The sequence below is a fragment of the Cottoperca gobio genome, chromosome 17 (assembly GCF_900634415.1).
Source record: "Cottoperca gobio chromosome 17, fCotGob3.1, whole genome shotgun sequence".
In the NCBI taxonomy this organism is placed as follows: Eukaryota; Metazoa; Chordata; class Actinopteri; order Perciformes; family Bovichtidae; genus Cottoperca; species Cottoperca gobio.
Genome location: NC_041371.1, coordinates 21759111 through 21771881, shown reverse-complemented (window position 1 = coordinate 21771881; position 12771 = coordinate 21759111). Strand labels below are relative to the sequence as shown.

The following is a 12771-nucleotide window of genomic DNA, read 5'->3' as shown; positions in this document are numbered from 1 at the left end:
TGTCCCGGAGGACGACACGCAGGCACCGACAGGGGGCAGCAGCGACACAGCAGGGCTTCACTCTTCCTCTGCAACAGTGATTTAGTATTTCTCTTTCGTGAAGGACCATTATAAAGATATAATGCAGTGTACTGCACATTGTAGTGTATCTTAATGTTCATGCCAGTGGGTAGAAATATTTTGTGGAATTAGCTGATCCCCAAATACAGAAAATGTGTGTTGTCCTTTAGAGTTCCTGTATTTCTGGAGCTTAATACAAAAAAAACACAGCTCAGCTTTACAAAACAGATAAGAGCAGATCATTTAATAACAGCGTAAACATTTTTTTAAATGATCACTACTCTTACCCACTACTCACCATTTGCATTGTATCAAGTTGCTTTGATGCAAGTTCATGAATACAGAAACAATCTAAAGTATAGGAATTTCAAAACTAACTGGAAGCCATTGCAGGGACATACCGTTTAAGAGAATAATTTAGCAATTCAAATTAGAATAAATAGAATAATTATTTATGAAGATTGTCTAATTTTAAACATGACACCTGATGATAAGACCTGTTTTTGACACTTTGTGATCATTTGTGAGGCAAGCTCTGTTGACGTATCATCCATGTAGTGAAATCAAGCTACTCAACAAAACGATGATTTGGGCTGAAAAGGTCTCAATTATGAAATCTCTGAAGATTGGGAGGGTTTTAAATCCAGAGAGGTCACATTATTTGACCATTTAATCAGAATCTGAGGCAGACCTTTGTCTGAGCTAGCTCCCCACCTACGCAAAAAAGTGCAAAACATTGTAACTTAATGTGAAAGATCACTTAGGATCTTCACAGTCCACCTTGAAACCTTGGATAGGTATTTAACATTTAGAATTTTTAATGGACTCAAGCTCCTCTGAACTCTGCTGACATGGCTGTGGTTACTTTGATCCATATGCTGTATCATTGACTCAGCAAAGTCCTTCTGGACAAAGACAATAGTATAAGTATCAGTACTTATGAATATTCATCTTTCTATATTTGCTGGGGTCTAAGGCTGCACAGCTATAGTCCAAGAAGTTTGAGTCTAAAGTATCATAAGTCTCACTGATTTTCAACAGATACTCGAATTGGGAAACCTTGTCTGTATGGAAGGAAAGACAGCTATTTTAAGTGATCATTATTAAAGGGACAGTCCACCTCAAAACTACACATTTCCCCTCTTACCTGTAGAGCTATTTATTAATGTAGATAGTTTGTTGTGAGGTGCAGAGTGTTGGAGATATCAGCTGTAGAGGTCTATCTTCTCTCTAATACAATGGAACTAGATGCTCTCTGCTTGTGGAGCTCAAAGAGCCAACAAATACATTTAACTCAACAGTAAAGTTTCTTTCCAGAAACCATGACCTGGTTACACAAGATAATCCACAGAGCTGGTTGTGAGCAGGTTCATGTAGGAACTATTTTCTTGTGACTTACCTCTTATCTGTATAATGTATTTTTGTAATCTACATTGATAAATAGTTCTACAGGTAAGAGGGAAAATATGTAGTTTGGATTTTGGGGTGAACTGTCCTTTAAGGCCCTGAATGATTTGAGATCAAGTGAAGAATTGCCTTTTTTTTCTTCTCCAAACTGTTCTTGATTATGTAATTGTTGGGAAAAATGCTCAACATTAGCAATAATGTCAAAATTCATAATTTAGTGAATAAAAAGAATAATAGAATGAAAATGATATTATATTATAATTATTATAGCACCACCTGGAAACTGCCATGATATACTAGTATGACTTATACAGTGACGACACATCCCAACTGAGCTGACATTCAGCAGCAGTTAGTTAGAGTGACATGAGTAACAAAAACAGTAAAAGTAACAGTCAACACTGTGGATTCATCTATTTCCAAACACCAGATGCTGTTCCACCCATTGAACTCTGCTGTGATTAATATAAGTAATGCTGGTGGTGTCATTCAAAGGGTTCAGCATTACTCCACAGGTCTCATATTCATGGACAGGAATGTATCCAGACGAAGGACTACGCTGATAAGAGTCCCGATTTCAGGAATAGGCGAAGAGAATTTCCAGAAACACAACACCTGACACCAGGAGCAACATGAAACAAAATCAAAGCAAAGCAACTGGATTTTCTGCCTTTGTTATCTGTGCTGTGAAACAAATGATTTAATCTCTGTTGTTTTTTCTGTTCATGTTGTGTTATCTTAGCATATTTTATTGTTTCACTACACCTTGTAACTTTGTTCAGAAAAGTGCAATATAAATACAGCAGTAAATAGCTGATATTATCTCAATTTAAAAAGGATTGAAGAAAGTGAGATCCTATACTAAGTGCAATAGTAGGACATTTTGAGAACTTTGATGAGGAGATTGATACAACTCAGCTAGATATGAAGCTATAGCTAGGACACGCTTAGCTTAGCTGAATCTAAATGAGCTTAACGCCTGAAACAGGGGAAAACAACACCTCTGAATCATCTCTAAAGATAACTAATTTACACATAATTAACACATTATATATAGTGTTTTTAATTTGTACTGAAACTGAAGTGTAAAAACAACAAGTTGCGGTTTTACAGGGAGTTATGCGCTGGACAAATTCTTGCCCGGGCGCAGCCAAGCTAAGCTAACTGGCTGCTAGCTGTACCTTTATATTTAGCCTAATATACAAACATGAGAGTGGTATCAATCTTTTCAGCTAACTCTTGACAATAAAGGAAATAAGACTGTTTCCCAAAATGTCAAATTATTTCTTAAAGATAGGGCGCAAGCAGAAACTTGTTGTTTTTACACCTCAGTTTTTGTATGAATTAAATAAATGTGTTAATTAGAGGGGCTGGTAGGCAGATTGTGTTACCTTTAAACAGAGTCAGGCTAGCTGTTTCCTCCTGTTTCCAGATTTCGTGCTAAGCTAACTGGCAGTACAATGTAGCTTCATATCTACCATACAAACATGAGAGTGGTATCAACTGGTGGCACTTGAGTAAATGTAGGCTACTTTTATCATTTTACATCCCACCACGGATTTTAAAGCTGGTGATTTTTTTCAGAATGACAGGGATGTAGTCAGAAGTTTAAACTTGAAATACAGGCTACATACAGTAATATGTGTTGTATTTGTGTAGGACTAACTGAACAGTAGACTCCATTACATTGACACGTAAACAAGTGAGTGTGTTAAGTCTGTTATATAAAGTGGTCAACTGTCCATTTGACCCGTTTTGTTGTGTGGGAAAATAAAAAACCTTTATCAATAGTATCAGATGATGAACCAGTGTGAGTCTATCTGTTTGCTCTATCGACAGCTAGCCTTGTGAAAAAAAAGGAACCAGAGTCTTCTGCTTTTTCCGTTCGAGCAGAGACAGATAATATCCTGCACAGTCACTCTCGGTGCAGATGTTCTCAGAGTCAGATAAAAAAAGTCAAAGTCACTCTTGTGGACAGCTTTCTCGTAGCTAGTCAAGCTCTGTTTCTGCAGAACTGATTTCACAATAAAGAGAAGCAGCTGTCCAGTCATCCCTCTGTAGCAGTGCTCAGCGATTAATGAAGGTTCACACTGGGGGAGGAGGGTGTGGTGGGCAGACGAAGGGCTGCTACCAGTAGCACATTTGCCTACTTTAAATGGTCCCTCCCTGAGCGCATTTTGAGCATGACATCCCATCCTGCATTTTAATATTCTGCTTTCTGCCTCCTGTACTAATGTAATATCAACAAGGAGACCTACCAGCAACTGTGTTGTGTGCTTCAGACTTTGAGATTACAGTGGACTAGAAATGACTTGCAGAAAGTCACACATCAACACATGTGCTAACAGGCCAGCCACAGATAAGAAGACTGCACTTTGTTGACAAGAATCACATTCTTATCTTTCCTGCCTGTTTTCTCACTGCTGATAGCATTTATTTTCATATGCATGCAGAGACATTGTAAAGGTCAGCAGATCCCTAAGTCCATAACAAATAAGAGAAACAGGTGTAATTACACCTGAAACATGCACATACCTTATTAACCTGCCACATATTGTGTAGCGTTAGAATGCTATGATACAATAAAGTTCTGGATGACATACAGTGAAACACAGGGTACAAATCAAATCAATCAGTTTTGCTGAAACTTAACTTCGGCTTCAGAAACAGCAGAGATGGTGCAGAGATGAAGTTTCTGTGTGAAAGCCCAGACTGCATTTCTCCACCCGCTCATGTGATCAGTGTTTTACACTTTGTTTTCTGTGTGAAAATACACCCAAGAGACACACCACATATTTGAGATCATCAGCTAAAGGAAACTGACACTTGTAACAGTGTTGAGGCAGGAAACATTTTAAAAAAAATAAACATTTCATTTATTTAATAGCCAAGATTAGTGACATATCTCAAGTTGAAAGTAGTGTAAATGCTATGAATAGTTATTAAAAACATAAACAACAAATAAGTGCATACACACACACACACACACACACACACACACACACACACACACACACACACACACACACACACACACACACACACACACACGCACACACACACACAAACTGCAGGCTTGACTGTGCCTGTTGAAGTCTGACCTTTCAAACAGCCGCCTCACCCCCCAGACATGCACAATGAGACACAATGACCAGGAAGCGCCGAGCAGCTTCCCATCCACACACTAACGTCCCCCAATGAGATTGTCAGTATTTGGGAAACAAATTTACAACCAGAAACGGGCTGGTGGCAACAAGTGGAACTGCTGATCACAGTGATGGATGAGGGAGGTGATTTGTGGAGTGTTTACGGCATAAATCCATCGTGAGAGTTTCAGTGCTTCTTCCGGGTGTTCTTCAGACTTTCATGGTTTTTTTCTTATGAATTGTAAACAAGCCATGCTGGGCCAAGGTTTTAGGATCTTTAAGGTATATGATCATACAGCAATAGTCAGAGTTATATCAGAATAATACAAGTAAACCATTGACATAACTCAAATCAATGTACAGTAGAATGCAACTGGACGAAAAGATTTGAAGTGAGGGTAGGCGAAGAAAACAAGACGTTTGTGGAGCTCCTGTGTGAAAGAAGAACTGTCTTGCGGTCAGCAGCGTCCAGTAAATCATTCATTGTTCACACTCAGTCCCTATCTGGTGGCTGCAGTTGGGGCCAGCCGAGAGCTCCATGAGATTCAGGCGGCCACTGGCAGTGAAGGGGGGCTGCCTGAGGAAAAGGACTCAAATCAGATTGTAGCTGGAGGGAAAGGGATGGAGATGGTTTAAAAAAGAGAAGGAGGGGCGGGGGTTGTTACACTGTGGTTAGAGTTCTTGAGCCAAAGGAACCTGTGAGGGGATGAGATAGCATGATGTGGTTTTCATTGAGACGCCACAGCAGAGTGGAGGTGCGGAGGTGAACGCTCAGACTGAGAGCCTGGGAAAGTCAGTTTAGCCACAATAAGCTATCATGGCATGAATCCATTGCATGCAATATACTGAGACAAAGAATATCTCTGCTTTAAACTATTCACTTTAGTCTGAGTATAAAACTGCACAAAGGTTGACTGAGCAAACTTGTTTCTATTTTTGGTTGTACAAGAACAAAATCTGTTTTAGTTTCACTTTCGACAGTCTGACTTAAAGTGAGACTATTTAAGTTTTGAAAGAAGAAATAACACTCCTCAAAAAAGCAAATATCTTTATATTTATTTATATATTTTAAGTTTTGTGCATCCTCGTGTTATTTTGGCCATCATGGGTATTTTTTACACTAGGCACTGAACGCATATAGAGTATAAAATATGTATGTATGAGTGCATGTATGTGTATGTATTTTAAGTGTATGTCAGTATATGCATATGATATGTACATTTTCTGTGATTTCTCTTTTGTTTTCTCTTGTGAAGGTAACACAAACACTTATTTTTCTCCCTTCTGTACATTATTAGGTTTCGTGTTTCACTGTGTATCATGTTGTTGGTTGTTATCAAAAAAATATATAAATAAATAAAAAAATGTAGAGAGAAAAACTAATTTAACACATTTTAATTTAATACAACAAACAAACTATCAATGCGTACACAGACCCTGTACTGACGATACCCTCTGGGCAGATCTACTTCTTCATCCACTCATGTTGGACTGAGGTCATACGCACTTCAGTGACTCACTGTCACCTCTCGAGGAGCAAGTCGTATTACAAGACTGGACCTCCGGGGCTAGTGAGTTAGCATGCTAACTTCAGAAGATATTTCTGCAACACAACACATTGACATCTTCGAAACAATGTCGAAACTGTTACCTCTTCATATTCTGTTAGTTCTTTTTTGAATGTTTTAAACTAACATTCTGGGATATCTTACACGTTGCACCTTTAAACTGACTTGCTTTGAGTCATAATCCAGACAACATTGTGACACGCTGCATGCTCTCTGCTCCTCTTGTCAACATTCACATACATGTGGTACGAAGGCTGCAGCCTCAGGTATATTTAAAACTACGAGGAGTGCCCACATTCTCTTTCTATCCTCGCGAGGGCCCAGAGGGGCCGAGGTTGAGCCTGAGAAATAACCTTAATGGCTCACCAGCACAAGTCTTTATTTAAACCCCAGACTGTGATCCGCTCCTTTGACAAGGTAGACAAGTGCTGCTGCAAAACGCAAAGCAAAAGTACAAGAAACCCCCCTCGTCCTCCTCCTTTCCCCTGCCTGTGATCACTGCGATTGGGCTTCTATTTCAATCACATACTTGCTGTAAGACTGAAAGAGCGAGAATCAAGGCCTGCGGGGAGGAGATGGTGGGTTAGGGGGAGTTACAGTGAGACAAGACGCTGTGGCAACACTGATAGCGTCTTCTCGACTCTGCGTTTGGTTTCCTGTTCTGAGTCAGTGTGTACCTCTGAGTTTGATCCTTGTCACATCAACACTGTCCTTCTCTAACTCCATTTTTCTCAAGAAAATAATCAGTATGCTGTCATTGTCAACCAGCAGCTGAATTTCAAACTTGTTCATAATAATTTAAGTGAACCATTTACTTGGTTGAATGTCATTCATGAGATGTGATTGAGCAACCATGGATCTGTCCATACTATAGGTTTCCATGTTGTATAAATAATTTGCCAATTTCTACAGGAGAACTGATGTCTGGTGTTTGGTCTGTGGGAGAAATCATTGCTCTCTGCTCATTCGTGGGAGGAGAGGTGAGAATAAAATCTTCCAGTGTTGTCAAACTTTATGGACTGATTTCTCTTTTTCACCCTTTTCAGCGAGTGAAACATTTCAAAAAGCAGACATTTCTTATGAAAGTAAAATAATAGAAGTTATGAGGAAAATACCAATCACTGACAAGAAATGTGGTCTAAAGTTAAACATCATCTTGAAAAATGTGGCTTGTAATAATGAAAGTAAATCAGTTCTAAAAAGCAACTTAACTGATTTACATTCAATGCAAAGATTTCGACTCATTTATCCAAACATGAATCAGTGTTTGTGTTTGACTTATCGTGTCTGACTAACATGAACATTTTTGAGGGAGGGGGAAAGTGTGTGTGAGTGTGTGCGTGTCTCAGTATGAGGAGCAGAGGGTTTTGTGGTGTCTCTCTGCAGCCGGTGACGGATCTTTAGACATTCAGCCTAAATGTGGAGTTCCGAACAGTGTGTGTCCTCAGAGCTGGATATAGTTCCTGCAGTGTCAGTGCTGTGTGAGTATGGGACATGTGTTTCAGCTTTGTGGCTCGGCTATCTGCGCTTTGCTTGCAGGTCTCTCACTTGTTGCAGCTGCATCAAACAAACTCTGTTCCCACATGGGAGAAAAATCGATAGCCTACCGCTTTGCTTTGACCTTGAACAGAGCCGAAATCTTCGCTATGATTTGAGCCTGACAGACAGATTTGAAAGCTTTTTGGTGATTTACTTTATTTTATTTATAATATTCCATTTGGCACTTATGTATCCCGTCCCGCATTTCTTTCAGTGGACAGCCTAATTGAGTCTGAGTACGGGAGGGGGTTTTAATGATGTAAAACAATGAGGCTGGAGTCAGTGCGGGTAAGTTGAAGCAGTGTAACTGTAAAGGGATACTTCGGCTCCCCACCAGCAGGCTGTTGTGCAGAGCGGCTGTGCGCGTCTCATTAACAGGATCACTTTACAACCAGTCAAACAAATAGGTCATTATCCATCACAGCCCGCTCTGGCTACACGGGTCCACAAACACACACGTTTTATGTCTCATCACATTCAAACGATATCGTTACCAGCCTGTTTTTAAATCATCTGGCTTGATGAGACTAAAAGTTTATATTTTCAATTCGGCTTTTAATATAAATTCCAAACGTTAATAGACGAGCAAACGCACAACACCAATCGCGGTTTAAATTCATTTTTCATTTCTTGTGATGTTTTAAACAGCTTTTCCAACTGTGGACACCAATTGGAAATTAATCTATAATATTAAAAAACTCGTTATCCGTATAAACAAATGTAATTGTAGGTTTTCTCTTTGAAAAGCACTCTACATCGTGATAATATCATCATATAATTAACATCACACCATCAATTTAGAAAATACAGGTAAAGTTTAAGCCTTTAGCAAACTTATTACGTTATAAAACATCCCTGTAAACTTCCTCTTATAATTCAGCCTCCAACACATTTACAGCTATAGTATCCACTCCAATCCCATATCAACCAGGGTCCTTCAGGGTGGCGGTGGTCCCGCTTTTGGCCACCTGCCCCGCGACACCTGGTAAACGATACGGTCTCTCTGCGCGTGCGTAATGGCCGGCCAAAAATCCCAACGCAGTCTCGCCTGTCAACCAATAGTGTTGCAATCTGTCCAGAGATAAAGACAGAGCAGCGTGGAGAAGAGTGAAGTGGAGGATTTCAGAGCCGAGTAGCACCGAAACACCGACTGAAGGAGATTTAAAACAACATGCCGAGGTCTTTCCTGGTGAAGAGTAAAAGGGCCCACAGCTACCACCAGCCCCGGTACCTGGACGATGACTACAATCGACTGGACACTATTCTGGCACACGTTTGCGCAGGTATGTTAGCTTGTGCGTAATTACGCACGAAAATTGTTGAATAACGCCAGTAAGAGCGTTCGTCCCCGTGGAAATTATTCACATCCTGTTATCCTCATTAAAACAGAATACATTTCCACTATTTTACACAGTCAGTCAGTTTCATTGCTCTCCTCTGCTGTCATTAGAGACAAAATCTCAGGCGGAGTTTGAGCCGCAGGAGGATGTGAACGCCGGCGCTGACAGACTGTCCCCCGGATCCAGGCTGCTGTCCCCGGGGTCGCTGTCCTCCAGCTCCCCGCTGAGCTGCGGAGGCAGCATATGTGGCCGATCCTCCGACTGTGATTTCTGGCGTCCCCCGTCTCCCTCCTCCTCACCAGGTCTGTAGATATATTTTCATCACGACTTTTTTTTCTCCATACAGCTGTTTTTAGAAGTGTCAGATAAGTATTAAAAGATGCAACAAAGTTTGTTAGACCTATTTGAACTGTCAGGCCGGAATTATCATTAGACCAGTGAGCATTTATTTAGTCATAAATCATTATCAGCTTTATGACTGTGTAAAATATTTAGAATATGTTCAGCACTGCCACCAATTATATCCTGATGTGAGTTTTGATTTCTATGAAGGAGAACAATAAACTAATTAATTGTCACTATTTGGGCATCCAGGAAGATGCTATAATGTTCATTGATTTCATAATTGATTTAATGGAAATACATTGTTGACTATTTTGCCAGTCATCAGTCATAGATTGTTGTGTGCATACTTCTTGTACGTAAACATCAATTTGATACATGTAAGGTGAAACATTTTCACGCGGCGATTTGAGGGTTTCCGTTGTTTATTTTAATCTACAATTAGTGTTACGTATGTCACGTGGCCATTTCTAGTAATCCCCAATACACATTAGAAACAATAACATTTTATGACATTCCATGAGCTGCAGATCGTACTCATCAATAAGAATATCCATTCACACTTGAGCCAAATTAACTTCCAGATTCAGAGAAATGCTCCACTCCAGCAGCGGAGGACGGCCACCACTTCAACACCCCGCTCTTTCCTTACTCCTGGACGGCGTACTCCGGCTCGGAGCTGAGGCATCTGGTCCAGGGGCCATATCATCGCCACCTCCAGGGCCACAGGGAGCCTCACTCACCCGTCAGCATCTACGGTGCAGAGGACAGTGGCGCAGAGCCGCTTTACGCACAGCGGGGCCCGGTGACGGCATGCTACCAGGACTTTTCTTCAACGGCCCAGAAAATGTGCAGAATGCAGGATGGAGACGAGCTGTGTGTGGATGTAAAGCAGAAGCTCCGCGGTGCGGAAATCAAGTCGGAAAATGACTTTATTTGCTCTAACATCGAGTCCAGTGGATCATATAAGTGCATTAAATGTTGCAAGGTAGGCCCGAAACCACGATAGTAATAACGTTTTAATATCGTTTGAGTTTACTGATATGTTACACATGATCTTATGTTTTATTGGTGATCAGAGTATGACATTATTCCCATTCTAATGTTCAAGTTTAATTTAAATGTCATCACAGACGTACATGTGTGAGATCAGTATATATTTTCATATTTTTAAGTTTGGAGTAAAACTTCTATTTCTAACGTCTATTTCTCCAAAGGTGTTCTCCACGCCTCACGGGTTGGAGGTTCACGTGCGGCGGTCTCACAGCGGGACGAGGCCGTTTGAGTGCGGGATCTGCGGGAAAACCTTCGGACACGCAGTGAGCCTGGATCAGCACAGGGCGGTTCACTCGCAGGTAAGCCTCTCACTGGAAATAGACTATTGCAGAAATTGCTATATAAACGTAAAGGCCACGGATCGCGTATTTCCCACCACGACGTCCCAAAGTCCCGAGTTTTTAATGTATTTCTGCGGTTAAATATAATGTTTGTTAAGGCCTTCAACAATGACATTTTGCGTGTTTTACAGGAGAGGAGCTTCAGCTGTAAAATCTGCGGCAAAAGCTTCAAGCGCTCCTCCACGCTGTCCACGCACCTGCTCATCCACTCAGACACGCGGCCTTATCCTTGCCAGTACTGCGGGAAGAGGTTCCACCAAAAGTCAGACATGAAGAAACACACTTTCATCCACACAGGTGAGACAATGCACAAACTAAAGTTAGTCGATAAATGCAAAAAAACAAAACAAAAAAAACAGCGAGCCACTGTTAAATGCCTCACCGTGCGTAATATGCGTAAATGGCTCAACTTGACATTTTCCAACTGTGTGATCTCGTTTGTGCTGCAGGTGAGAAGCCGCACAAGTGTCAGGTGTGCGGGAAGGCCTTCAGTCAGAGCTCCAACCTCATCACGCACAGCAGGAAACACACAGGCTTCAAACCTTTCGGCTGCGACCTCTGCGGGAAAGGTTTCCAGAGGAAAGTGGACCTGAGGAGACACAAGGAGACGCAGCACGGACTCAAATGAGCAGACTTCGATGCTTTCGCATGAAATCCTGCACTTTTAATGTAATCTGACTATACATATGGTCGTGTTTTATTTTTATTCTATTGTTTGTTGCATTGGCCTTCTTTTTTTCCCTATTGAATGTAGTTCATTATTTAGCCTGAGATATTCTGGTTGATTTTATGGAAATAAAAGTTTATTTATCGAGTGTGTTTTTACATTATTATTAAAAAAAACAAAAACTGTAGACTGTAAACATTATTTTCCAAAGCTGATTTAAAATAAATACTTTCTGAAATTAATTAATTCTAATTTTGAAATGATCAAATTCTAGAAATCCTGCTTTTTAAATTGCGTCCATTTATTATATTGACAGGGATTAAACAATAACTTTTGGAGCTCAATTTTTTTTTCCTTTCAGTTACAAATTGACAAGTCTTTCATTTCAGCCTTTCTACATGATAACAAAACATTTAGACTTGTTTAGGTTTTAATCCACAATGACACATTTAAAACATTGTTTTTAAATCCTCCTGTGCCTCAGTCCACTGATTGCAGGTTGCAACGAGAAACTGATAATCCATGCAGGCCATCAATCACGTCCCCAATCTGCATGACAGCTCAAAGTTATATCTCTACTATTAAATATAAAAACGTTTTGTTGCCTGCGCCACCTGGTCAAAACCAAATATTTCAGACACACATTGTTAACATACCCATATAACAAATGTCATTATGGTGCCATAAAGCTCCATGTGAAGGAAGTCTGGAGAAACAGCGTCGCTTTTATTACAGCAGAAGCTCCTCGAGCACAGCAATAACCAGCGTGTCCTCATGGCGTTTTCACGGGAAAAGCTGGGTGTGATTTATTTAGTTCTGCAGAGGTTAAACAACCAGAGCTCTAAAACTTCAAGGATGTGATTTGCACACATTGCACCACAGATTGTGCACATACTGTACAGTAATGCTGCTGCACAATATGGACAATAAAACACCTGCAGACCAGCGGAGAGGGAAGTATTCAGATCATTTACTTAAGTAAAAGTATGCAAGCATAATCAGAAATATTTATTGAAAGTTTTAAAAGTAAAAGTACTTGATGCAGATAAATGTCCCCTGTGACTGTTCCATTATATATCATATCACCAGATGTTTATTCCTCATTCATTAATATAAAAGCAGACTTTACTCTTCTAGTTGGTTGAGGTGGAGCTCATTTTGAACTACAATGTAATGATTATTTTCATTATAGATTCATCTATTGTTTATAAAAAGTCTGAAAATTATGAGAAATGCGTCACAATTACCCAGAACCCAAAATGTCACCTCCACAATGTTTGTTTAGTCCAACCATCACAAATCTTA

The 12771-nt window shown here is 40.2% G+C and overlaps 1 protein-coding gene across 2 annotated transcripts; it reads left to right on the top strand.

The window, feature by feature from the left end:
• The first annotated feature begins 7502 nt into the window (after positions 1-7502).
• Positions 7503-11614, top strand: gfi1aa (growth factor independent 1A transcription repressor a). Of its 2 annotated transcripts, XM_029453824.1 has the most exons (7): positions 7503-7662; positions 8800-9003; positions 9171-9362; positions 9987-10390; positions 10620-10757; positions 10931-11096; positions 11249-11614. In XM_029453824.1, exons 2-7 carry the CDS (start codon positions 8892-8894, stop codon positions 11425-11427), a joined length of 1191 nt encoding a protein of 396 aa, XP_029309684.1. In that variant the 5' UTR covers positions 7503-7662; positions 8800-8891; the 3' UTR covers positions 11428-11614. The 2 variants fall into 2 exon arrangements, with proteins under 2 accessions (XP_029309684.1, XP_029309685.1); XM_029453825.1 differs by lacking the exon at positions 7503-7662 and having other exon boundaries at positions 7675-9003.
• Positions 11615-12771: the final 1157 nt, after the last annotated feature.